Below are 26,474 nucleotides of genomic sequence, written 5' to 3' on the forward strand. Positions count from 1 at the left end.
TTAATACTTGTTGTGCCATTCGCACTGGCCGACACTCACCTCCTCAATGTCCAAGTTTTTTCTGGATTTGTAAATAAACTCTCCGATTGCTACAAAGACTGAGAGGACTAGTCCGGCTGCCAACACAATGAAGATGCCCCCTATATTCTCCACGCCCAGGGCGCTGGCCTCCTTGCTGTCCTCTTCTGGACAGCCATTCCCTCTCCACCATTTCTCCTTCATCATGTGCAGCTTCCCTTCTTCCTGAAGCTGCAAGATGGCGATGGTGACTTTGTCTCTGTAAGGGGAGCCTAGGAGTACAGTGATATAACATTCAGCTTTGTTGTTTTGTAGATAGCTAGGGAGCATTTATTAGTATGTGTAGCTTATCTTACCAATTGGGGTTCCCACACCATAGCCCTTTGAATCTATCAAGCCTCCAATCTGTGTGAGGTTGCAGTTGCGCTGGCTGATGTACTCGATGCTGGTGGACTCCATCAAAAGAGCATAATCCGTGGTGAGGACCCTCTGAATGCCCTCCCGGTTGTTTTTCACCAGCGCTGTGTTTTTCCTGCTGCTCATGAATGCCCACATTTTCTCATAAGTTGAGATCTTAGACTTCTGTTGAACCAGAATCAAGACGTATGTCGGATTAAAACACTGTATTGATGGTCAACACAACAACAAACGGAACAGACGTATAAACAGAAGAGATCATGCTGATGCACGTTTGGCACTAATATTTAAAATGACAGTATGTGCAGACCATCCGTTGACTCGAGCTATCACTCGCTTGCATGGCAGGACACGAGATGTGACAAGTGAGCATGACTCTGCTCGAGTTTATTTCATTTTCACCATGCATTCAGATAAACTGCTGGATGTGCTGCAGGCAAAACAATAAATCCTTGAAATCTTTATGGCACTATTGCCCACATATTCCTATTAAACTGACGAATGAGGAAGTTTCCAAGACACTAACCTTTAACCCTGTTTTTTTTGTTTTTTTTACCCAACTCAATTTTCTGCCAACCCATCAGGCTGCGTATGACTGAGGACTGATGCTCAAGGGTGAAAATTGTCAAGCAAACTGAAATCAGAAGTTGTGTTTGCATCCCTTCCCCACTGTTGTACCATTACTTTCCTATTTGCTAAAAAAATGGAAAGACGGTTACCTTAAAAAAGGTCATGGTGGAGCCATCTCGTACAGCACCGTACTCTATTTTGGTTTGTTTGGCCAAATCGTCTGCAGAGTCAATTGGTGAGTCCATTCTCTCCACAGTGAGGAAGGCAGCCAAGTTGGCAGTGTATGAGGAGATTATAATCAGTGTGAAGAACCACCATATTCCACCAACTATCCTTGTGGAGAGGGCCTTGGGCATCAGTTCGGATCCTGTAAGGTAACAACAAAGGGCATTATCAGTTCTACAATCCAGTTTATGTCGATACAATGATGTCTACAGCAACCAAAAAGAGCTATTAAACAACATTGTACATATGTATGGTTAAAGGTGCAGCATAAAAACAGATACCTTGCTGCATAAGTGCTCCAACTCCAAACCAGACACTGTTTATTAGAGTGAAGTTGTTTTCAACCACATCTGAGTCTGGATTGCAGGGGTGAGGGTTGTACCACTCGTAGGGAGTAAACCTGAAGATGAGGAATTGAACAGTCGTAATAATGCAAAGGAAAATACAACAACTAGAAAAACATATTTAGGTCAAATAACAAAACGAAAAAAGTGTGAAAGAAAGCCATTCTGGTCAGTGACTGCAGCAATATGCAAGAAATCTATAGACACTTGCTGCAGCGGCTATTCATAAATCCAAATGACCTTTTGTAAGCAGGAAGAAAAGCTTCAGTGTTAAATGTTGCCTTTAGCTGAACAGCATTGCCTCAAGTGCACTTAACTATAACAGGATAATTCTTATATCCAGCTTATTAGGATTTGTTTTACGCTGTTTATACACAAAAATAGTGTAACATCTGATTTTGCATATCCTAAACCAGCGTGTTAGTTTCATGCATAATAACGTTTTGGCTGCCAAGTGGTTGATTTAAAAAGATTTGCAAGCCAAATCAATATATTTCCCATTTTCCCCATGCCCGTACAAGTTTACCTGGCAATGACAAACAGCACACAGCTGACGCCGAGGCATGCCAGCAACACATACATCCAGATATCAGGAGACAGCGGGTTGAGGAAGGAAAACACTCCTGGATTGGTGCCGTTGGGTTTGTGGTAGAGGATGCTGATGCCAAGCGTCATGAACGGCTTGGAGAAATCGATCACCTTTTCCCTCACGTACGTGATGGTGAGCGGGGCCACAGCGAGGTCAGCCACCTGGTACAGGGAAAAAAAAAAAAAAAAAACCTGATATAGCAAATCACTAAAATGTGTTTTCTCTTGCTATAAGATTGATTGCTCACTACTCACGTGATCAATGAGCTCTCGCACCATGCCGTTCCACTCCCCCTTGTCGTTCTGAGCTCCGTATTTGCCGTCTGACACCAGCTTTACCTCGTAGGAGAAGCCCAAGATGTTGGAGAGCTCTTTGAGCAGGTCGAGGCAGTAACCCTCAAAGCGGTCGTTTCCATACAGCGGCTTATCAGATTTCTTATACATGACATAAGGGTTTTCCTGGTAGAAGACACAAAGGGCTCATTAGGATTGCTCATTAGTACTAAGACACGCCTGATCAAACGCTCACTGAAGAAGATATTTGCTTCATACCAGAATAGTCGTGACAATGAGGGTCCTATTGGCCATTGAGTCGGTGACATTTGTAGATGAGTCTTTGTTGATTTCTGATAAATTAAGGCCCGTCTGGGAGTTCCACACACCAATCTGTGAAGAATAAAACATCCATATAAGCACGCTAATGAGAAATATCAAAGATCTGTTGCCTTCGAGACCTTCACACGATCCAAAAAAATACAGGGAAACAAAACACTAGGAAGCTGTAAAACTACAGTGAAAGAACAGAGGTGGGGGAGCCGAGGAAGGAAAAAGGAAAGGAAGCACAGAACACAATATCATCTGGATTCAAAATGTCACATCCAGTACAGAAATGTAGAACATTTCTTCCCACCAGTCGCTGAATCTTTTGTATGACAAGGGGAGGCTTCATGGAGAGCATCAGGTAGAGTAAATTAGTAGGTGTCAGTATTCTTTTAGTCTGCCAGAGCAGCTAAAGTACAGACCTTTTTCCACACTTTATTCAGGCGGTTGTTGCCCACGGTTGTCTTGCAAAAGTAATGAAGAGAAAGCATTTTAATCACAGAGCCTTGAAATTAAATGGTAAGTCCAACTGTGATGGTAATTTCTGGCTTTAAGGGAAACGTGGGGAATAACTCCACTCTTATTTACTTTTATTTTCAATTTTTTTTTACATCCAACAGTGTAGTTTAATTTCTTTGTAGTGATGATAACATTAACAGATAAGAGGCTTCTTAATGATCTGCCAAAACTGAGTGCAGCATTGTCAACGTGATTAAAGGAGCATCCACACACACACACACACACACGTCGGAGCATAAAAAGACAGCTGCAGCTTATTTGAAGGAGCAATGTGTCAAAACAGTTCAAAAAGTTCCTTTTTTTGAGGCATAATTAGGACACCAGATATCAAGACTTGTGTAGTTTTCAGTAAATTATTCTGTATATTGTTTTACAGACAAGTCATCTCCCCGCAACTTTAGGGGGGGAAAATTGGGTTACAGTGAAGAGCAGTGGCTTTGTTTGTCGACACTTCATCCTACTCCGTTCAGCTCTGCTTCAGCGTCGACCGTAACAGCCTGTACTGACAGAGCGGACAGGGGTCAGACAGTTCACCTTCTCCAGGCCATCCTCCTTTAGGCTGATGACATCTAAATCAAATTCTTTCCGCTGGCCGTCTGTCTTGTTTATAATTATTTGTCCCGTCAAGCCGTTCCATTGTGCCTGTGGCAGAAAGAGGGCAGAAAACACAAGCGATGAATCCCTCAGTTTTGTTGTCATAAAAATTCAGCAGAGGCCTGGGAAGAAAAAATGAAAACAGTTAGAAAAAAAAATGAATAATTGATGAGTTCTCCATTAAGCAAAGAACATGGACAAAGGCTAACTGCATCTTAATGGACATTTTTGCATTGGCTGGATCCTCAACGGTAATATTAAGTGTCTCTGAGCCTGTAACATAGTGGACGGTGATGTAAATGGAGCAGGCAGGCATGGCCTCTGTCTGAGAGGAGAGCAGCGGGTGGGCAGCAGCGCTCACAGATATTTGAAATTACTTGATAATGAAATGAGCTCAGTTGAATAACAGTCAGGTTAAATCTCTATTACAGAGGGCTCGGGGAAATGAGCTGCATCTCAATTCTTCGCTGACGGGGGAAGCTGAGATGTGAGTTTCTTTACGGGAAGATTCTATATCTACAAATCAATACACCTTCTGCAAATCTGTAGACACCCAGGATGTGATATATTTCATGATTTTCATCTTTTTTTAAATTAAAGTGTACCGAAAGGATCATTAGAGGCAATTGACCTCCCAAACAAAGTCCTCGTTTATCAAACCTTCTTGAGTGCAGGCGGTAGATCTGAGGCTTGAAACACAGACGGTTTGAGATTGTTGCATTACATCTGAATGAGAAATAATCTAATCACGCACTGATGAAAAGGATTCAACTGTGGAGACAAAAGCATGCTGCTCCTCATTTGCATATTATCACAGAGAAAACTGGGTTACTTATGATAATCCATATAACTTGCTGTGAACAGTTTATTCCCTCTGCACGGCTGAGCTAATGTTCTATAATAAATGTAGCTCTCAGTAAAACTCATCACAACAAGGCCTGTGGATTATTGTGAGTAAGCACAACAGCAATAAACTGTTGTTGTGTTGGGAAATACATCAAATATGGGGGATAAGGTAGGGTATGCAAGAGTAGAATAGTCTGATTATACCCATGCTCACTCTGGTACACCTCATTGGGGGTATTTGAGTGACACAAACCAAATTCTGCGGAACATTCTGGCTCTAAACCTCACACACAAAATCATGCAGAAACACTGTAATTTAAGTAATTTGGCGTCACGCTACACCGTGTATTAGATACTACAAAATCTCTTTTGTTTGAAAGAAATTGCAGTTGTATTCAGAGATGCCGAACAACACTGAGCCTTTGTGTCTCATCGGTTTGTTCTTTCAGCCTTGAAACAGAAAGTTACATCAGTCAGTTTGCGAAATGAAAACAAGCCCATTCAATCTAGAAAAACCAAAACAAATGCATCCTGAGCCATCGGGACGGGCTGAAGGTAACGAAACGAGATTGAGAAAGAATCTAGTATCATTTGGAAGCGCTGCACAGCTTCACACGTTTTACAATTTGATTTAAATTTAAAATAAAATTCCTGTTGGCAAAAGAGAAACGCATATCGCTGACCATAATGGAAATGCCCATTTGTAAGATCCAAGCTTAAGCTTGATCACATTATGAGGAACACCAGTTTGCGAAGATCGTTAACATCTATAGGTTACTGGGTGTCATTAGGGGAAGCTGCTCTTTGATTAGACCGCTTCACACAGTCTTATTGCTCACATCTGCGAGACCGACTCGACCTCTAAGTCCAGATTTGTTCCGTGATTAAGTCTCTTTTTAAATCCTCACCAATCAAGTGTCTCCGTCTCGACCATGTGTCGGTGTCATTACTGCACATGCACTGATGACAGGGATCGTGTGGAATCCAGACGATGTAAAGGACAAGAACCTTTACATTGATTTAAACACAGCATCAAAACCTCATCGCAGCTGAAGATAAGAGAGGGACATTCTAAGAAAAAGTGAGAGAAAAAATGTATTTCTTCCCCTCTATGCACCAGATCAAAAATGTTCTGTGCATCCATCTGTACGTTTGAGGAAGACAGCCAAAGTACGCCTAATTTTCTCCAAGCTGTGAGTTCGACGTCAAACTTTCTGTACAGAACTTCTGTATTAAATATGTGACAGAGCATTGATTCCTGTAGGCAACTTTGTCATTTTCCTTTCCCACCCCCACAAGAGCAAGTGCAGGCTGAGCTACAGAGCAGCACCCTGCATTCAATCTCTTGCTCAAGGGTACGTCAGATAACACTGGTAGCTTATAGCTGGTAATTTAGGATACACTTTAAAGGAATATGCTGGTGCTTTTGCATGTTTGCCCGATTTAACTTTCTGTATTTCTACTTATGCTCCTGCTGATAGTTCTCCAAAAAAAGTGACTGGTTTCTGTAAGTTCTTTTTGTAGACTTCTATTAAACTACTTCCTATAAGTGGCCCACTGCAGCATACATCATGTGTGTTTGATTGTTGTCGAAGTTATATAATTGTTGTGTGTGTGCAGACGTTTCCAATCAGAGCGCCTGTCAAACGCCAAATTGAAAAAGTTCAAAAATTGTCAAACCAAGCTTTGTCAGAGGAAGCACACCACCCTCAGCTCCAGCGCAAACACACACACAGCAACACCGAACTACACTGCAATACACAACTTATCTTTGATAGTGTGATACATGACAACATGATGATTAAAATATGAGACTTTGAAGAATCTCCACCACGCGATGATAACTGATAAAAAAAAATAAAAATACGGCCACACAAGATGTTCACTGTAACTGATGTAAGAACGTTTCAAACCTCTCAGCTTGATTTTTGTACCGTGAAAAAATGACTGCACACCAATTATTACGGTCTCTATCAGTCCCTAATATCAATTTTTAATACTTTTTTTCTGTCTGCCTCTAACCTCCCAACGTTTCAGACTCTGCTGTTGCTTCACCGCAGTTATTCCTCAATCACCTGCCGACAAACCTCCTAATCAGCTCCTTCAGCGTGTACCCCGATTAGCCACCACTTTAAAACCACAAAAGGTGAAGTGAATAACATTCTGATTGCTTATCCCAGTACAGTAGCACCTTTCAAGAGTTGGCAGATATCAGGCAGCGAGGGAACAGTCAGTTCTTGAAGTTTATTTGTTGAAAGCAGGATCTGAGCGACTTCCACAAGGGCTGGAGTGTGATGACTGGATCAACAGCAGGCATTGTGGGTTGTTTCTAGTGTGCAGTGGTTTGTACCAACCAAAAGTGGCCCGAGAAGATAAATCAGTGGACTGGCTTCAAGGTAAGGGGCGGTCAAGAGTCATTGTGTGTTGGTAGCGAATGCTGGTCTGTGTGTGCAGATTCTCAGTCATCCAGGTCTTGGTTATTCTGGTAGTTTAATCGTAGCAACTGGACTTGCTTGAGTTTGTTGAAGACGTTCCACCTCTCATCCAAGAGGCTTCATCAGTTCTGACTGACTAGTTGGGAGTTCCAGATGCTCATATCCTTAAGGATCCACCTGAGTTTCGGTTTTAATTGGGGGTTTGTTGCTCCTCCCCCTCGTTATGTGGGTCGTTAGTGCTCCCCCTGCCACAATGGGGTTCATTAGGGTCTTTTGTGGCTAAGTGTGAATGTGGTTTCATCTTCCTGGGGGGAGAGTTCAGTCCTAAGAACTCTCCCCCCAAGAAGATGAACCAGAAACTCAGGTGTTAATGGCTCCTTAAGGATATGAGTATCTGGAACTCCCAACTCGTCAGTCAGAACTGATGGAGCCTCTTGGATGAGAGGTGGAACGTCCTCAAGGAACTCAAGCAAGTCCAGTTGCTACGACTGACCTGTGTGGTCTGATCCCACAAACCAAATTATTCATAATTTTGCACCCCCTCCTCTTAGAGCATCTACTGGAGGTCGTTGGGTGTCTCAGTTCAGAAATACAGCTTTTGGACACTGTGCTTTCTCAGTTAAAGCAGCGAAAAAGTGGAATGAAATCAATTCAGGAATAACTGCAGTGTTAAAACCAGCCTCAAGGTCCGGCTGAAGTCGGCACAAAATTCTCACCAATTACCAACACCTTGACTTTATTGTTTTTACAGATTTGATGTATTATCTCACACTGATGGACTTTGAAGTGCTCTATTGGTTTTGTGTAATGTATTTATTGGTTTGTGGTTGTTATCGTTTTCAGGGACAACAGATTCAAACAATTATCTGATCGCTAACTCTTGCGTAATACTTGTAATTGTGTGCTGCCCTGCAAAAATAAACTAATTAAAAAACTAACAAGCTACCGTCTGAAAACAGTGAAAATGAAAAAAAAGTTGCCTGCTTTGATGAATCAGGTTTTCATGGCCAGGCGTGAGTTTACCTGGAAACAGATGGCAGCAGGATGCATTATGGGAAAGAAGGCAAGCTGGTAGAAGCAGTGTGATGCTCTGAGCAATGTCCTGCTGGGAAACCTTGAGTCCTCACATTCATGTGGAAGCCACTTTCAACCACCTCTACTAAAACTGTTGCAGACTAAGTACAGCCCTTCAAGATAGTTTCCTGATGGCTGCTTTCAGCAGGATTCCTGCCAAACACGCTCAAAGAATGATTTGAGGAACATGACCAAGAGTTCAAGGGGTTAACTTGGCCTCCAAGTTCCCCAGATCTCAATCTGATGAAGCTACTGTGTGATATGAGGGGAAAAGTCTGATCTATGGAGGTCCCATCTCACAACTTACAGGTTTCAGAGCTGTTCTAGTGGCATGAAGGGGACTTACACAATATTTGGCAGGTGGCGGGTTTAATGTTGTGGCTGATGCATGTACCTGCTACCAGCTTCCCTCAGTTTCCTGCCAGACTGTCGATTGTACTTTTAAGTGGAAAAACTAGAACGAAAACACTGGCTGGTCATGTGATGTATTTGTTTTTTGTCTTAAACGAGCCACACACATGGAGAGACGACACCGGCACGGTCTTTTTAAATTGAAGCACCGTAATGAAAACAGCGCCGAGGACCGTATGGGATGTCATGGTTATTGAGTAGAAGACAGAACATGGAGTAATGTACTATTAATCAGCGAAGGACAAGAAAATCACGTTTCAAACCTCAGTGTGTTTGTGTAAAAAAATGGAACAAAAGTCTAATTACAAACAATACGTGCAGCGGCTGTGCAGCTAAAGAGCTCATTTATTCCCACTCTGCTCTCTGGGATCCTTGGCCGTGTTTGTGTCTGTCAATACTCCGACCCCACTTGCAGTTAAAAAGCTCATCGGTCAAAGAAACGTCTAATTAGAGGGAGCGATATAACAAGAGAGTCTATCAAATTCAAATTAATATATCTTAGCGGAGATGAGAAAGTCTCCTTCCACAATTAAACTGGGATAATTGCCATCAGACAGACAGCATGTTTTCCAAACTGTCTGTGTTTGCTGACAGTGTTTGTCTCGTTGTGCTTTTGTCTCATCGGCTGTTTGATCAATTATTCATGCAGATTTTTTTATTTTATTTTCAACAGAGTAAGAACTGCACTACAGGATGCTTAGCGTTGCATCCTTCAAAGTTTAAAACATAAGGGATTTAAAGAGACTTTTGATCGATTTAGTTTTCAGTTTTAAGGAATTGCATCAAACCTATTTTTAGTATTTCAACCTATTTGAACATTCAGACAAAAAGCAGCACCTCTTAACGGACAGTAGCCTTTTCACAACCCGCTAATCTAAGAAATCTCGGCACGTGACGTCAATCCTTTATCTCCTGAGGAAAAATTATTTTGAACATAATGGTCGCACACTCATTCCTCATTCAGCGGATCTGATCGACTCACTCTATTGTTTCTGCTCTTGCTCCGTAGGAAATGACACCGAGATACGAAACAAATGGGTGGCTGGATAGATGGAGGAAGGGACCGGGTGTCGCACATTAATAAACCAAACTCACGTCTTTGAGCATGTTCATGAAGCGTGATCCAAAGCGCCAGGGTTTGTGACGGTGGCACTGAAGGGAGCTGACAGTGATCTGGGAGGTGCGCTGCGAGGCGGCAGCCACCATGTAGACGGCGTCGTACATCAGAGCCGCTTCAGTCTGAAAGGGGAAACATGGCCATCATCATCCATCACCGTTGCTCACCTATCATATGTCATGCACTTATCACAATCGGGGGTTTTGTTGCTGCACGACGCCGTGTGGCTTCTCAAAGCGGAGCCAAAAATACGACGCCGGTTCCACCAAACTCCGAGGAGATCAATCAAACGAGCAACCACAATCAGTCAGTGTGAGCACAATTTGGCGTGCAATTTTATTCAAAGTAGCTCTCTGATTTACACACAATCAGAAAGCAACATGGTGGATTCTGTACTCTGAGATCCAATTAAATGCGTGTAAAGGAGTCGTGCGGCTTCCCAAAATAGGATTGCGTCGAAACATTTACATATAATTTCTGGCTTTTTAGGAAGCATTTGAGGTGTAGTTTTTGGTCAAGTTTGACAGGCAAAGTTAACAAAATGCAAACAAATTTCACATTTAATTCAGTTTTATTTAAGCATGTAAATGTTCCATTTATCATCAGCTTCATATTGAATTAGTGTGCTTTTAGTGGCCTGTTTAGCATGTTGCTTCCTACAGTATGTTCCTCTTTGTGTTCGCAATCAATACTCGGCTGTCTGTGCTGTAAATCTTCATCTGCTACATGTCTGTATATCCAGGAAGAGGGCGTCCTTCTCGGCTGCTCTTTTTCTTCTTTCCATTTAAAGGTATTTTTTGGTGTTTTTCCACATCTGAAGTGAAGGTCTATGGCCCGAGGGTGCTACATGCCGCAGACATCATGAAGCCCCTTGAGGCAGATTTGTAATATTGGACGATATAAATAAAAACCGACCTGGCTTGGTAACACGGCCGCACACAGCTCTTGAACTTTTAACACGTGAAGTGAAGGGAAGGGGTCAAACTCACCGTCATCATCCCCTCCATCATCCCAGTCTCAGCTTTGGCGGGAGCCTGCAGCCGCTCCATGGCCCACCTCTCCACCACCGAGGCCACCTGAGGATTGTCGATGTTGAGCAGTCTGAAGCCCGTCATGTTGACCCCGCTGTAGCGGTACGGCTCCAGGTCGAGGGCGAACAGGTCCTGTAGAAAACAACAACAGCAGCAGAATTAATTTGATTCTGCTTTTTAAAAAAAAAATGAAGACGTGCCTTACAGAGCAAAGAGAAAAAGGACACTTGCTTGAAACGGTGGAGCGATATCTATATATAATGGAATTTTGCCAAGGGCAGTGAAAACATCCAACAATCTAATTATAAAACAAACCACAGATGTTGGAGTTCATCTGCATAATATTTGCCTAATAGAATCTCTAGGTGAACACACACTTGTAAACTTGTGTGGGATAAAAAAAAAAGCACGTTTAATTAAGGAAGTGGTACATTTCCAACATGCAAACCTATCGGGTGTCTTACTTCTAGAGATCTAAAGAAACTTCTCAGAGCCACATGTTAAACTGAACATCTGTCAATGTGTGAGAATAGAGACGTGTTGAAGTTTTCTTACCAGCGTGGTGAAGAAGAAGTGGTAATATTCAGTCATCATCCCCATGGACAGAATCTGAACAGGGTGAGAGACAATATTTCAGAGTTCACCCTCCCACTGGAATCTTGCTCCAGTCACAATGAATAATCGCCTCGTCCCCGAAGACCAACCGACCATATCTACAGCCACGCCCCGGGACTCTTGCAAATTAGGCATTCGATCCATTTTCTGAATTGCCTCATTTTGTATTGTTTGCATTAACAAGTATCCCAGTGAGTGTACGGCACAATTTGCTTGTGTTAGCACGCTGTCTCCAATTAATCTTCTGTGCAGCTTTTGGTTTCTGAATGTGTATGTCTGGCTCAGAAATAGGCTCTGCTTGGATTTGGAAATGAACACAGGATTTCTGAAGGGGATAGAATTTGACTAATCTTGCACGTAGTGAATATTAAACCAAAAGGCAACGTAGGAAACCCTAAATAAGACAGACTACTCTCCATTGAAAAATCCATATGGGATTTCTCAGAGTCTTGCAATTTTGAGTGTCAAGTAATGAATGAATTGTGCAGGACGCCGACCCGTGTCCTGAGTTACCGCGCGCTGGTGGATGTTTGGGTTATTTACCTGCTTGAGGACATCAGCTGATGTTTGATAGGAGCAGTCAAAGATAACATAGAACTCCTTCCCCTTCTTCATCTCCTTCAGCAGAGGACGGGCGTCTTTGCTTCCAGTGGGCAGCTGGCGGATCTTGATTTTAATGCTGTATCTCGATGGAGCTTTGATGAGCTCTTGCAAACGAATCAGTCCTGAAACGCAAAGACAAAAAGACGATTAATAAACACATTAATCAGGTGTTTCCAGTGAAACGATTTTGCTGAGGCATTTAAACATCCATTATGCCAAACAAACTGCTTGTTTATGGACGACTGTGAGAAGAACAGTAATTAAAGCAGAGTACGTTTTTGATTGTGCTTTAATTTGTATTGAAATTTCAATAATTAATCTGCTTCAGTAACTGCATTTAAGTCACAGCCTCTAATTAAGTCAGTTGCAAATGTTTATGTGGCTTTTCTAAATAGATTTTAAAAACACCATTTAGCAACAAACCTGTCATTTTATTTAACCCCCACCGTGTCAACGCGTCTCTGTTGTCAGATCATAATAAGCAAGAAAGTTACTTTATTAATTGTAAATTATCCAAACTTACACACACTTTTAGCAATTTTATTTTACTAGTTTGGTACCAAAATAACATTTATCCATTAACACATGGCAGCTGTACTAGTTATATGCAAACTAAATTATTGTTTTTATTTAATTGTATTAATTTAAATAGTGGGTGACTTAGTTTTTTTTTTTTTTTTTTTTTTTGTAAATCCAGTACACTATTTAATGACTAATTATGTGATGGATGGACAAAAAAACCCCAAGATAATTCTTTAAGCTTGTTACTATCACAAGCTAACTGCTAACATAGTTCAGCTAACATTAGGGATGCTAGCTCGCTAGGTTTCTATTTTTGTTGCAGTTTCTTTCTTTTCTTTTTCTTTTTTTAAGAGTACATTTACAACATGTAATGTAGAAGATAAATTACTGTCGTCTCGAACAATACAGAGCAAACAACTAACGTCATATCATTAAACAGTGCTTAAAAACTGCTAAACTAATTGTAAATCTTTAGTTTAGCCACTACATTTTGAAACTTCTTCCCAGAAATAAATTTTGTCTGCACTGATGGTGCTAATTCTTGGTTGCAGTTCACCATTGTGTCCACAGGAGGGCACTAACTATTTGTTGACTATAGCGCTAACTGTCTTCACCTAGCATAAAGCAGCATAAAGCAGCATAAAGCAGCATAAAGCGGCCAGACTTCTGTCGTTGTTTAACAAAAAAATCTAAATTATTTGTTTCAGCTTTTCACCACCAAACAAAACAAGCCAGCTTAATTTAGGTAACAGTAAGAAACAAAAGCTAATGTTAGGACTAGAAAACTGTTAAAAACAACATATGTCACCATTCAATAATCCCAGCCGTTAGGCCTTAAAGACATTGGCCCTGTATGATAAGAGGAATAGTTTTCTAACTCCATTCTTGTTTATCTATATTTATATGTCTTTATATGTCTTTATTTCTATCCAGACTTTTAATCTTCATCTTCGACATTTTTAGAATGAAAAATCACCGTTACTGCACCCTAGCGGTCACACCGAGTAACTGCAACACTCAGTTATCAAAGTTAGCGTCAACAATATAATATCAGATGTCCGGCGCCGATTTTCAAAATAAAACTATCGAATTAGCCACTTCCGGCATATCGCTTTTCAATTGCGGTATTTCCTGAATAAGTGTGTAGGATTGACATGTGACCCAGGTGTGCCGATGCCGTGATGATATCTGTGGTGTGAGGTGATTGGAGCTAAACATCATTAGCATCAAGGAGCGAAATGTTTGCTGGAGGTGCAAGAGGCACACGTGCAGATGGAAATTACGGAAGTTTGGACGCTGCAGTCAAACAGTTGGTATGTTTTGGGGACATGTTGGGGGGGAAACCAAAGAAGAAGCTCGTCTGAAGGTAAGAAACCTGCTGCTTCAGCTCTGTCTCTGCAGAGTGATGCAGGGTGTGGATGTTTGTTTTGACCCAACATGTGTCACCATCATGCATTTTGTGATGCTTATGGATATATGTTATGTTGTTTATGTTTTTTTTTGAGGGACATTGTTTACATCAGCAACTTGTGTTGGTGCACTGTGGTGCTCCCTGACAGCCTGTTGGTTGGATTTTATCTGCAGTGTGAAAAAAAATCAGTAATTTTCAGATTTTTTTCCCCCTTTTTACGCATTATATAATTTATAATAATAATAATAATAATAATTTTAAAAAGACAATTAATTTACTTGTTTTATGTAAACAAAATATTAAAACTCTGGATAACCTTAAAATGTTCCAATTAAATTCATCAAATATTATCTTTTTAATTAATAGAAGCAACAAAATAGTATTAACATAGATTTGTTTGTTAACTGAGATATATCCTTATATATATAATTGCTGAAATTTTAGCAACAGAAATGTTTAATGAATGTGTTTTTCATTAGTCTATAATATTTATAAGAAGTGGCAGTTGGTTAAAATACAGTATCTATCTATCTGTCTATCTATCTAGTAATTTCAGTATTTTTTTTTTTTTTACATGTAAATATCCTTCATTAAACCCTAAAAAGCCCAAATTACACATGATCTCATGTAAAATTAAGGCATCAAGATCATTTTTAATTATGGAAAATTACTGTCTTTAATGAAATGGCTAGTTTGTGTTATATTACGGTACTTTCTGGCTCCCCAGCTGCTCAAATATTACTCCTGGGGTTTTTTTTCTATATATATTTCTTTAGTACAGTGTATATATGTGTGTTGCGGTTGTGGGCGAGTGTAGCATCTCTGTCTGCACAACAGATCAGATGTTAAGGGACTGTTGTCATTACAGCTTCCTTTGTTGCCACCTGGCCCAACATGTCGCTGCTGTGTTATTTGGCTCAGTGTGATGTTTTTATGTCTGCATACAGTCGCGGTTGAATTTGGCCACTCAGGAGGAAACCTGTGAAGTCTGTGGGTGAAATTATAGTGTTTGGTTGTACTCTAGAGTGATGATATGTTGCAGAGCCACTATATGGTGTGGACATTCTAATTTATGGTTTAAACTGGGGCTGCGGCGCTCGTTTATTTATTTATTTATTATTTTTACAATGAATCCCTTAATTATGTAATCCATTACATGAGAATAATGAAAAGTCCAGTGTAACCATCTCAAACTGGCTGTTCTGTTTGACCATCAGACAAAGAGAGATGGAAAATTCTCACTTTTGAAGGAGCTGATCATAGAAGAAGCTTTATAAACCATGAACAATCCAACATTAGAATTGCTGAAGCTACTTTTTTGTGATTAAACTTCTAATTGTTTCAGCATTTTAGCAATACGTGAATCAATTGAAGGTGTAATCTGTATTATTTTAGTTATCTGAATTGGAATAAAGCTGTAAAGCATTGAGAAAAACACTAACAAAGAGGTATATGTGAGCTTTGCTGTTAAAGCAAAAGTACATCACCCGTGACCTTTACCAACAGAAACACTAAATGAGAATGTTAGAACGCTAACAAGCTGGAGGAATGTGTGTCAGCGTTATTGACTTCTTCTGTACATGATTCTGAAAATCATCGTGAGAAAGTTTGAATAAGGAGGTTGGATGTCGACGGATTTTTGAACTTTTCTTTCTGAAGGTTTTCCTCTTTTATTGAGGCCAGCTTCTCTTTTCAATAACTGCAGCTTCACAGTGTAATCAGGATGTTTTCTCATTACTGGTCCCTTTGAAAATCTAATGTGCTAGACTTGGATTTTCTTGCTATATCACAAGATAAAATAACCCCATACTGCAAAGTAGGATTCGGGCACCTCGTCCTTTGAACTTATATGAAACTGTGATTGTTTCATTACAGCAATTTGAGCTGTCATGTCAGGGGTTTGATGGCACCATTACATCGATGGATAGTCTTTATTGTCCCGCAGGGGGAAAGCCTGCACTTGTTCATGTCTCACTTGAAATGACACAGAAATGTGAAATCGCACAGATTTATTTAGTGAAAAAACTCAATTTCTCAGCTTTATTTCTGTTTTGATACCCTGAATTTCCCTCCTTTGGGATCCCCGGTACATATATTGTGCCGTTAAATCTTATCTGGACTCACCAGTTGCGTCCTCGTAGACCACAGTGACCGTCTTCCACTTGTAGAACTGCACAATGTCCAGCACGGCTCTGCTTATAGAGGCATATTCGGGGTAGAGGTTAATGTAGAAGCTGTCCTTGTTGTCCACTGAGGGATGTTTCCAGCGTGTCTGGATGTGAGGGACTTCCAGGGCGTTACAAATAGACTGGACCGCACTGACAGATGAGCTGTGAGAGGGGCCAAACACAGCCCCGACTCCCAGCGCCAACTGGTCGCAGGCTGAAGTAATGAAACAGAAAGTGGGGGAGAAAATAACAAATGACCAACAGGAGCCAACAGCAATCTCTTTTAGTGATTCTCAGAAGGCTTTCAGAGTGAAATGAGACAGTGTTTACCTCTTCTTGAGGCCTCAAAACTGTCAAATAGGTTTATTCTCTGGATGTCATAGGTCAATGTGGTGTTTGGCATTAAGGTCCGGTTCCTGTTTATGTTGGTTACAGCGAATTTAAAGGCCAGCTCTTCAACACTAATGGGCTCATTTTCCAGCGTCTCAAAGATGCCCCCTGCAAGAAGAGCACAAACAGGGATGAGGAGGGTGTTAGCCGGGCGACAGCAGAGAAGTTAACGGTCGAATCGCTCCGTGCGGCGTCGATATTCACATCCAGCGCGGCGTTTGATAAAGTTTGAAGGTTGCATTCTCACGGTTGCATAACGCGGCCCAATTTCCCGCGTACTTCTATCACGTAACGCTACTAAGGGACCTGGTTGAGATGACAGAATTTAATCTAATTCAGATAAAAGCTTGACCTTTACTCACTTCAGCCTATTTACATTGCCAGAATTCCACCAGCTGACACAATGGCTTTTACACAGAAGTGCAGGACGATTAGGTTAGGAAGACATGCCACACATTCAGTTCATTACAGACCAGCTCCAACCGATAAAACATCTCGGAGGTTAACGTATTCAGCAATAAGCTCCAGTGGCTGGCATTTAAAAGCTACCGGCTCCCTTCTTTTTAAAAAACTAATAATTCCCTCCAGTTCAACACACAAACAGCTGCACTCATGTTTTCAGTCTTTTTCAATTTGCTGCTCTCGACTACAGTCACCTTCAGTGAAATCATACTTAAATATGTCGCCACAGGCTTCTGATTTATAGCATCATATAATCAAGCCCCAAAACATAATGTAATGTGCTGTAAAGAGGGTAAAGGTTAAGTGTTTCTGCTCAGAACACTCCCACCATGAAAGGCTGCCTCGCTTTAAAACACATACACTTGACTTTCTACTTATTTCTTTTTAGCTGGTTAGATGTAGTGTTCTGTTTCTTCAGGTAGCAACACTTAAGTATTAACATTGTTTTAAGGGTTTTTTTTTCTCCCCCAAACATTGTGTAAATCCCATACCAGCATCTGTGATTGTGACTTTCTGTGAAGTGCATCGCTTCAAGTGTAAAACTCAGTGTGTGAAAGTCACAGCAGCTGAACATGCAAAGGCGACCTCCGAGGTGTCAGCTGCTTCATTGTCTCTTCTCTGAGCGCTGGGACAGAAGGTAAACGCTCACAAGCTAACTGATGTTTTAATCAGCGGATTAACGTCGAGCACGGCCGCCATGTAAAAAAAAAAAAATGTACATTGTAAGATTAAAGGTTTTTCATTTACTAAAACATACTTAATCCTCAGCGACGCAATGTGTTATGATCCAGCCTCTGGGGTTAGGGTTAGCCGGATGTAACAAAAAAAACTGTTGTTGTCGGTTGAGGTGAAGCAACGTAGATGAGCACAAACAAACGGTGGTGATGCAAAGAAAACAAGTGGATGTTGCTGAAATCAATGAACCAAATACTTAAATACAACAGCGACACCTTCACCATCAGCTTGCACTTAAAAACCAACTTTTCCGTGATCCTTTGCAGAAAACATCACGAATGTTTTCATACATTTAGGGCTATAAACAATCATTTTCATGATCAGTTAATTGGTTGATCAGTTTTTGTAATATACATTTTGTATAATGGCAGTCACCAGATTGCTTATTTTTCATCTAACATTTCAAAATCTGGAGATAATCACTTTAAAATGATATAAAATATCAACTCTTCACAGTTACTGAAAAGGCACCTAATCGACTTACACTGGGAGGAAATGACAGATTCAGATATTATATGATGCTTCCATTTCCACCTTTTTGAACGTTATGACTGTACAAGTAGGTGATAAACCCTGGCCAGTGCTTTTAAAATTTAATTTCAAGATATATTTCCCCTGTTGAAATGATAACTTTCCAGCTCCAGTAGGCGTGTGTGCCACAGAGAGGAGGGCGTTGACTCCGAGTCGAGAAGATCCTACTGAAAACCATCCAACTCTTAATCCGTCCCCTGCTGCTCCAGAAAGACGGCGGCTCTAGCATGCCACAGCTGGCAGTATGGATATATATGTATTACTCCAGCTAGGCACGAGCGCAACGTACAACGTTTTGCATTTCAGTTACATAAAGCGGGAGCATGAAAAGGATTAAGGCCAGAAAAGTGCTGGATTGTCACTGGATTGTTGCTACCTGCATATAGGGCAGGCGTGTGAGATTCAGTGTCCTTATCCCTGCTCGTCGGGTTCGCTCAAGCCTTTCAAATGTAAATCATTTAAAACATCTGGGCCTCCCGCGATAGGATTTCTGAAATAATACATTCAGAGCTAAATGTTTGTTCTCACTACACCGACATTCACACGTGCAGACGGACACACGGCTGAACAGTGAGAGGAAGGCAGCTTCTTTAGCCTAAAACACATGCAAAATACGCTGCTGCCAAGTTTAACATATTCATATGATTATTCTTTACAACAAAACAAAGATGGAAAGAAAGCCCTTTAAAAGCTCTGCCATTTGCAAAACTGTTAATCAATGATTGTATTAACCGTGAGCCCAAATAATAAAGATGCCATTTAGATGCTGCAAGAGTTTGCAAATGACCTCACTTCAACACTGAGGCTACAGATGGCAATAGGTCATTGCACTCTCTAACAGTCTTTGAAGAATTGCCTGTGAAATTGTGATTGATTTGGAAGGAGAAAAGGCCTTTAAGAAGCTCCCCTTGAGACCTTGATTGTGAATGACCTTTTTCTTTGGTGTTGCATAGCCTCAAACCCCCAAACTGAGAGAGCCTTGTCTGGACTCCCTGGTCACTAAAAGCATGCTTGAAAGTGCCAATCCTAATTATGGTGACCAAGCCTCAGTGAGCAGCTGCTGGGACCTGTTAAAATCCTTAATTCTGTCCACTGGAATATAAAATTTAGAGGGAAAAAAAAATACAATAACATCTCCTAAACTTGCCAAGGGAATGTTTTCCATCGGTCTGTCTCTGATGTGACTTTTTCTCTCAAGGTGTTTAAATGGGGGGAAAAAACAAAAAAACATGAGATTAGCTTAAAGTGCAGAGGCTGCAGCAAATGTCATCGGTTTTCTAAAAGGTTCAGCAACAAAATAATACAAGTGGCATCATCGCTGCTCCAACGAGCGTTTTTCTTTCTTTCATGGTTTAATAAGGTTGTGAAAATGGACGGTCTCATTTGTGAGGAGCAAAAATAGCTGCTGCTGCTATTTACATTTTCTTATTTACATTTTTTCATAGTTGACCTCTAATTAAAACACACAATTATATCCTAAAATGAAGCCAGATGTACTGTATAGATCTAAAAGTGAGCCAAAAAATGAATAATAAAAACACAGGGGCTCTATTTCATTCCCTGAAATAATAAAAAAAATGGATAGCTTATAAATTCTATGTTTAAATATATATGAGAGCAATAAAGCTCGGTTTATAGAATTTCTTTCTTCCAGCAAGAAATGAATGTACCCTCATTGATAATCCTCCAGTAGTTCTTGTCATAAATAAATGAAAACTGACGTATTAGCAGCTGTCAGACAGCATCAGCGACCACTTGCACGTCAGCGTGAGAACTGTGCACAAACGGACACGGATTTGGTAAAGCTTTTATATTTTTGAAATGAGCTCCTCCCTCCTAACTTTTACAGCCAGCCAAAGACAAATATAATATCTATATTATTGTCCCGTTTCTTTTTCATTTCCTCTTTTTGAAGCTTTGTGAAAAAAGCACCAGTGAAAAGGAATCACGCCGTCTCTGCCTTCATTTCCACCTGAGATATGATCTTAAATTTTTAGTTTAAAGTATAATGAGTTTTGTGATTTCCAGAGAGCGACCCGGGGGATCAGGCTGTTTGTTCTCACTCAGCCTGAGGAACGTTGGTTCAAGCAATCAATGCCGGTCCGCGAAATATTTCTACTGTTACAAGTAGCCGAGCTCTACTCATTATTAACGAAGGTGATCGTTCTCCGCGTCAGTGAACGATGAATCTGTTCGCTGGCTGATGTGCAGCAGAGCACTAAAGCTAATATAGACGCTATTGTTGTCAGACTCGTGACCACCATCAACCCACAGACATCTGGAGTGGAGCAGCAGCAGTATTCCACTTCACTCGTGGAAAATTGATTTCAAATTAGCATATATATTCATGCGGTTGAAAACTGAGGCAAGCAATTTCAATTAAAATACTTCACAAAAACACTATGCTCATATCACCAGAGAAAATAATCAAGTCCCCCCCCTGCCCCAGGCTCCAACGGCTGTGGTCCAATAAGACTTGAGTCAACACCGATGTCCACAAAGAAATGTAAAGACGGCTTCAGACTTTTATTAAGTTGCACAAACAGTCTTGGAATTTTGTGTAAAAGATCAGAAAATCAACAAGCTTTGCCTGCAGCTCGATGCAATATTTCATGTCCATCTGTTTGTCTGGTGGGAAACCTTTTTTCATCATAGCATCAGATCCAAACCGGTACAAATGTTTAACCTATCATCAGGACTTTGACGCCCAGCTGATACTGACATGTTTGAAAAGTTCAGTTTATTAGTTGTTCTTTTACATCATATATAACAAAAACATGTTGATGAGTATCCCTTAAATTTGTTATTTTAAATTACTGTGATGGAAGTATGCAGAATAAATGAGATTAAAAAATGTTTGATTAATATTGAGAGCGTGCAGAACTAGATATGTGACATGATGACACTATTAATCATTTGTGCATATAGTTAATTAACAAATGTATATAGTACATAAATGAGTATCTTCTAAGAAACTGATCCTGTATGAATTTTGCATCACAACACTGTGGCCTGTAAACAAACCTGGCCAGACACAAGCCGTTGAGCCTCGGCGCCGTGCGGCTACTTTTTGAGTCCAAATTGGGTCAGAGGATCACGGCTCAGTGCATCTTCATATTCAGCATTTCTACATTTCATGGATTAGAACAGCCCAACACTGTCAATGGGATCCGTTTTCACTACGATACAGAAAAAACGGCGAATAAGAATCCCGCTCTGCCTGCTTGCAGATGACACATGGATCAATGCACTCCCAAAATAGGCTATTAGCAAGCAAGTAAACAAAGAGACACGAAGGTATGACCTGCCAAGGATAATTTATACTTGAATAATTACAAGTTCGAACAATGAGATGCAGGTTAAACCCTAAAAATTAGAGCAGAAATCACAAGTTTTTTTCTACACAACCTTCACGCATTTAAGAATGTCAGCATTCACCTGGACGTCCTCAGAAATCAAATTAGATTTACAATGAATGCCCGTGTATTAATGCTGCTTTTGCAAGTATAAAGGTTCCTTCTGTGTGAGCTATACTCTGCAGAGTTTACTGTTTCTCATCATCGCCTCATGATTAATGTAATTCAGAGAGTATGAATGAAAACCCCAGTTATAGCGAGCATTAATGCAGTTCCAGTATAATTTACAGGATCACTGAACTTCCATCTCATCTTTAATAGGCCAGACAATGCTGTGGGGCGATGCATGCTAGGAGGTCACAAACAAAAAAAAAAGATTCTGCTCGTGCTGCAGGCGAATGCTGATAAACCCTTAGGCTGTGCTTTTTATAGACTTCTGTTCCTCCCCTTCGCTGCTGAGATCAAGAAAAATAACATTGGTTCAGGTTTAGGCAGCTTGACCGACCTTTTTTTTTTTTTTAATCCGGAGACCCAACGGATAACTTTAAGAAACTGATCTTTAGCTCATGATTTTAATCTGTTTTTGTGATTCTGTGCAATTATCAGATGAAGGAGAGTCTCTTAAGGCAGCGGAACACAATGACGTAGTGTTGTGCTTTCTCCCCTCTCCCCATCCTGGGCCAATGAGACCTCCCACCACCCCCTCACCCCCACCCCAACAACACCACCAGCACCACCACTCCAACCTGGGCCCATGCCAGACTGTGAATGAATGAGGAGGTCCTAACCAGTCTACTATGTTCGTTTGATGTGGAGCACTGAGGTTTCTCTGTTTAAAGGGGAGCCGCTAGCGAGCCACCACCAAAACATTTAATCGGAATTAAAACCCAGAATTCTGTATTATCCAGAAAACCCGGCCCATTTACAAAACCTGTAAGCAGGAAGATGGAGATTATATTTGAACTATACATGCATCAGATATCACCAGAACGTGAAGTGTACAAGCTATAGAGAGAAGAGGAGGAATGTAATAAACAGGAAAATATAGTGGAAACCACAAGCTGTTGATTCTGTGCTCTCCCCAATGATGAGATTTGGTTGCTGCCTAAGTACCATATTTGGGGAAGAGACTTTCTGCATAAAGAAGATTAGTGTTAGTTGTTTAAGGGCTTGGGGGAGAAGATTTACCATTATTACCAACCCCAGTGTGAGAGTGAAAGCCAGTCACAATCTGATGCCAACACTTGCCAAGACAGAGAAATGTTAATTGAGCCAAGCCACACACCATATGGGAGAGATTATGATGTGTGCGGGTCATGAAGAGAATGACAAAGATTAGGTGGCCTTGGAGAGTGATAGATGATTGAGAGAGATTAACAATATAGAGTACAGATCAGGACAGAAGAAACCAGGAGGTGGCACCGGCCTATTAGCCTTTAAAGTTACGCAACGCCACATTTAATAAACTGGTAAAGTCTTAAGGAGTGAAGGAAATTCAGAAAAAAATATGTAGTTGCCGTGGGCGTTAAGCGGAGCAGAGAGTCTTGAGGCCTACATTTTTTAAAAAGTGATTTTTGTGATGCAATCTTCTAACCCATTAGAGGAACAGTGGATAACCAATGGGAGAGCAGCAGACAGCCAGAATGCATTAATTTGCAAAGCAACACCAGCTCATTGTTGCACAGTTACATCAGAGATCAAAGGGGGATGGTTGGAGCAAGAGTTCTATTTGTTTAATTACAAGCGCAGAGTGAAGTTGAAAGTTGAATTCTTGTCAGCTCTCAAAGGCTTAGCAGATCGTTTTGGACCCGGATCCACGTTCGCAGATGACATCGGCCACTGCGCCACGGTCTGAAACAACTTGAGTATGTAAGAAAGGATAGAAGCCAGATATAACAAAGTTTCACTGCCCACTCTTCATTCTTTAACGCTGTATCCATTTCACATTGCTGTGTGCCAGAGACACCATTACGCCAACAGTACATGCTTTCAGATGCAGCAGTAGGCCAACTTAATCACCCATCTCCTTCTGGTTTGTGCTGTCAACGTGGAAGGAGCAGAGAGAGAGAGAGAGACTGAGGCACTGGCCAACCAAAGTGGATTAACATGATTTTGATAAAAACCAATACAGTTGTTTCATTTGAACAATCCACCACCCTGTCCTCAGTTCCTCCCTTATGGGAAAGAAAAAAGAAAAAAAAGACAATAATCCAGTGGGGAAACGTATAAGGATACTATGCAAACATCACAACAAATGGAAATGCGGTTTTCTACTCACACTAATTCTGCGATCGCAAGATTCAACATTAGTGACACAATGACAGATAAAACATTTAACACCTGAAAACACATACACAGTGTGCCTTGGGTACCAAGTAGCCCAGTGTGTTGACTCTCTATAGAAACGTTAAAGGGATTTAAATGCACATTTTGGTTGAGGGTAATGCAAGTTAAAGGGTTTCCCGTAGCCATTTACATGAACAATTACTATAAGTGGATATTGCTGCATGACATCTACATGCTCAATCTCATTTATACCCCTCGCTGGCAATAATTATTTGTAAAAGACATTAAATGATCCTCAGAAGGAAGCGGAATAAGATGCTCCATAGGCACCGTGAGAGTTTAGAAATACCATGCATCATGATTAAAGCCACAAAAAGTCTTTTAAATTATAGATGTATGATATAAATCTCAGTGGGAAATGAGATGAAACCCAATATGCATAATTATGAGGTCAAAAATGAAAGAGGAGTGCACACTGGCAGCCTGGATATTAACAGTTATGGCATTAAAAAAAACACTTTTAGCACTTACCAATTCTCAGGACTTGCTGCGAAGTGAGCCAAAACTCTGCCATAAAGTAGAGCAGGGAAAATAACAGTCCCTTCCTTTTCACCATGGTCATTCCTCCAGAGTCGAATTTAACATCGATATCAATTTTCCTGCCCTTTAGTAATTCATGCTGATAACTTGCCAGTCCTTGTATCCGTAACGAAAATAAACTGGTATCCGACCCACATCCATCCCTCACACATTGTGATGAGAAGAAAAAAAAAACAACAAAAACACACTCCACTTGCAGTTGTCACAGATCAAAAGACCTCCCGTTTTCCCATTCTATGATCCTTTATGTGCCAGTAAGGTTTTGTTTCCCCATTTTCACTGTCCAGACATCCTTCTTATCATGTTTTTCCCGGTGCACACTTGAATTGTAGGCTGCAACTGAGGAGGAGGACCGTGCACTGTGCTCCTGCTGTCAAGACTGCAAGAATAGAATACAGCTTCTGATCACAGCTTTCAAAATAAGGGAATGAAGATGCTGCCAATTCAAATTTGCAGTCATGGAAAATAATAGAATGCCTTTATTGTCATCGCACAGCTGTACAATGACATTTTAGAGCAACCCCTGTCAGTGGGACAAAAGAATAAAAGTGCAAAATTAGAAAATAAAAATAAACACACTCAACAACTAAAAAAATTGGTAGCAGCAAAAATATTGCGCAGTTTCATCAGGATAATATTAAGCGCTTAGCCGCGATATTTCACAATTTCTGTTGACAATATGAGAAATTAAAAATATGTTTATTGAGGAATTTGTTTATTTTAGACGTTATCTTTGCATTTCAAATAAATTGCTTAAAATACTCAAAATCCAACACAACCTCGCCACAGTGCTTGCGACTGACACATATATTTAGTGGCTTATGATCTTGTTTTCCTAAGTTTGTAGTCATCTAAACCTTTAATTTTAATGTTTAGATGAATCCCTCTGCGTCCACTGCTGCTCAATTTACCAACCACTGGAATGGTTTTATTGTGAAATCCAGCTTGCCTCGCTTCTCGTGTCCCTCGTCGTGCCCTCGGCTGACTTGACGCCGCTGAACATCTCTGCCATACAGGCGCTCAATTGAGGGCACAGCCAAGCCGCTGATCCGCAAACATGGATACGTCCTGAAGATTAACTTCAAATCTGGCAACATTCGACCTCGACAACGTCTTTGCTTTGGTACACCGAGGAATGATTAAATCTTTGCTCCAGTCCTGATGGAAATGCAAATCTAATCTTCAAACTGGTCGGTGACGCTCCCTTGAAGATTAACTACCTCAAACCGTTTATCTGACACAGTCTTGTAGTTAAATAAAGTGTGCTCATGTTACCTTAACCTGCTTTGCTGGGTTCCTTGAAGCAGAGTGGTTTGGTTTGGAGTCGCCAGTCAGCAAACCACATCTCTCCAAGTTGTGGAGATGCATCAGGAGTCTCAGATGGGTGAGATTAGTGTAATCTTACTATTTGGTTCCTCAGAAATTAGCCAATTTAGAGACTGATGGGAAGGATTTTGCTCAAATATGTATCCTGAACAGGCGTTTTGGGGGAGTTTGTCAAATGGTTATGCAATTTGAAGTTTCGACAGCAGATGAAAAAGTAGAAGACATAAAGACTATCAAGTCACCTCCAGAATAGGAGCCTATTGTTTTGATATCCAAAACCCAAAACTATGGTTTCATCAAGAACATCACCTCATGTTGATGAGCATCAGGAAGGAGAATATAAGAATCACTCCATCTTTTTATCATTTACCTATATTGCCTGAGCCTGAGTTGTTGTTTTATCCTCATCATTAAGTTTAGTTTAACATTAAGATCTTAGCTTTAATCTGAAGAAAGTGACGGCTAAAGAAATGCAGTGGAAAGAGGGCGTTATTCCGCTGACACCTGCAGTAAGTAGGGAAGATTTCACCGTCTGTGCAGGTTTGAGGACACTCATCTGGGTCTCCGGTGTCATCTAGTGGTGAAAAATGACAATGTCGAGAACTGGTTCAGGCCACTGGTTCATGGCGTTCACGTTGTCAAGAAATTTGAAGCGGCCAGCATGTGGTTGCTTTAGTCAA

At 40.8% G+C, this 26,474-nt stretch overlaps 1 protein-coding gene across 1 annotated transcript; it reads right to left on the reverse strand.

Annotated features, from left to right (window-relative positions):
- On the reverse strand, window positions 1-24,490 carry LOC103360904 (glutamate receptor ionotropic, kainate 1). Its single transcript, XM_008286837.1, has 16 exons — window positions 24,400-24,490; window positions 16,439-16,606; window positions 16,065-16,322; window positions 11,948-12,129; window positions 11,345-11,398; window positions 10,748-10,921; window positions 9,737-9,880; window positions 3,816-3,923; window positions 3,185-3,226; window positions 2,715-2,828; window positions 2,418-2,621; window positions 2,101-2,324; window positions 1,512-1,630; window positions 1,155-1,372; window positions 375-600; window positions 1-290 (listed from the first exon to the last, which is right to left on the reverse strand). The coding sequence occupies exons 1-16, from the start codon at window positions 24,488-24,490 to the stop codon at window positions 1-3; spliced, it is 2,616 nt and encodes an 871-aa protein (XP_008285059.1).
- Window positions 24,491-26,474: the final 1,984 nt, after the last annotated feature.

Source organism: Stegastes partitus, unplaced genomic scaffold, assembly GCF_000690725.1.
Source record: "Stegastes partitus isolate 25-593 unplaced genomic scaffold, Stegastes_partitus-1.0.2 Scaffold472, whole genome shotgun sequence".
Classification (NCBI taxonomy): domain Eukaryota; kingdom Metazoa; phylum Chordata; class Actinopteri; family Pomacentridae; genus Stegastes; species Stegastes partitus.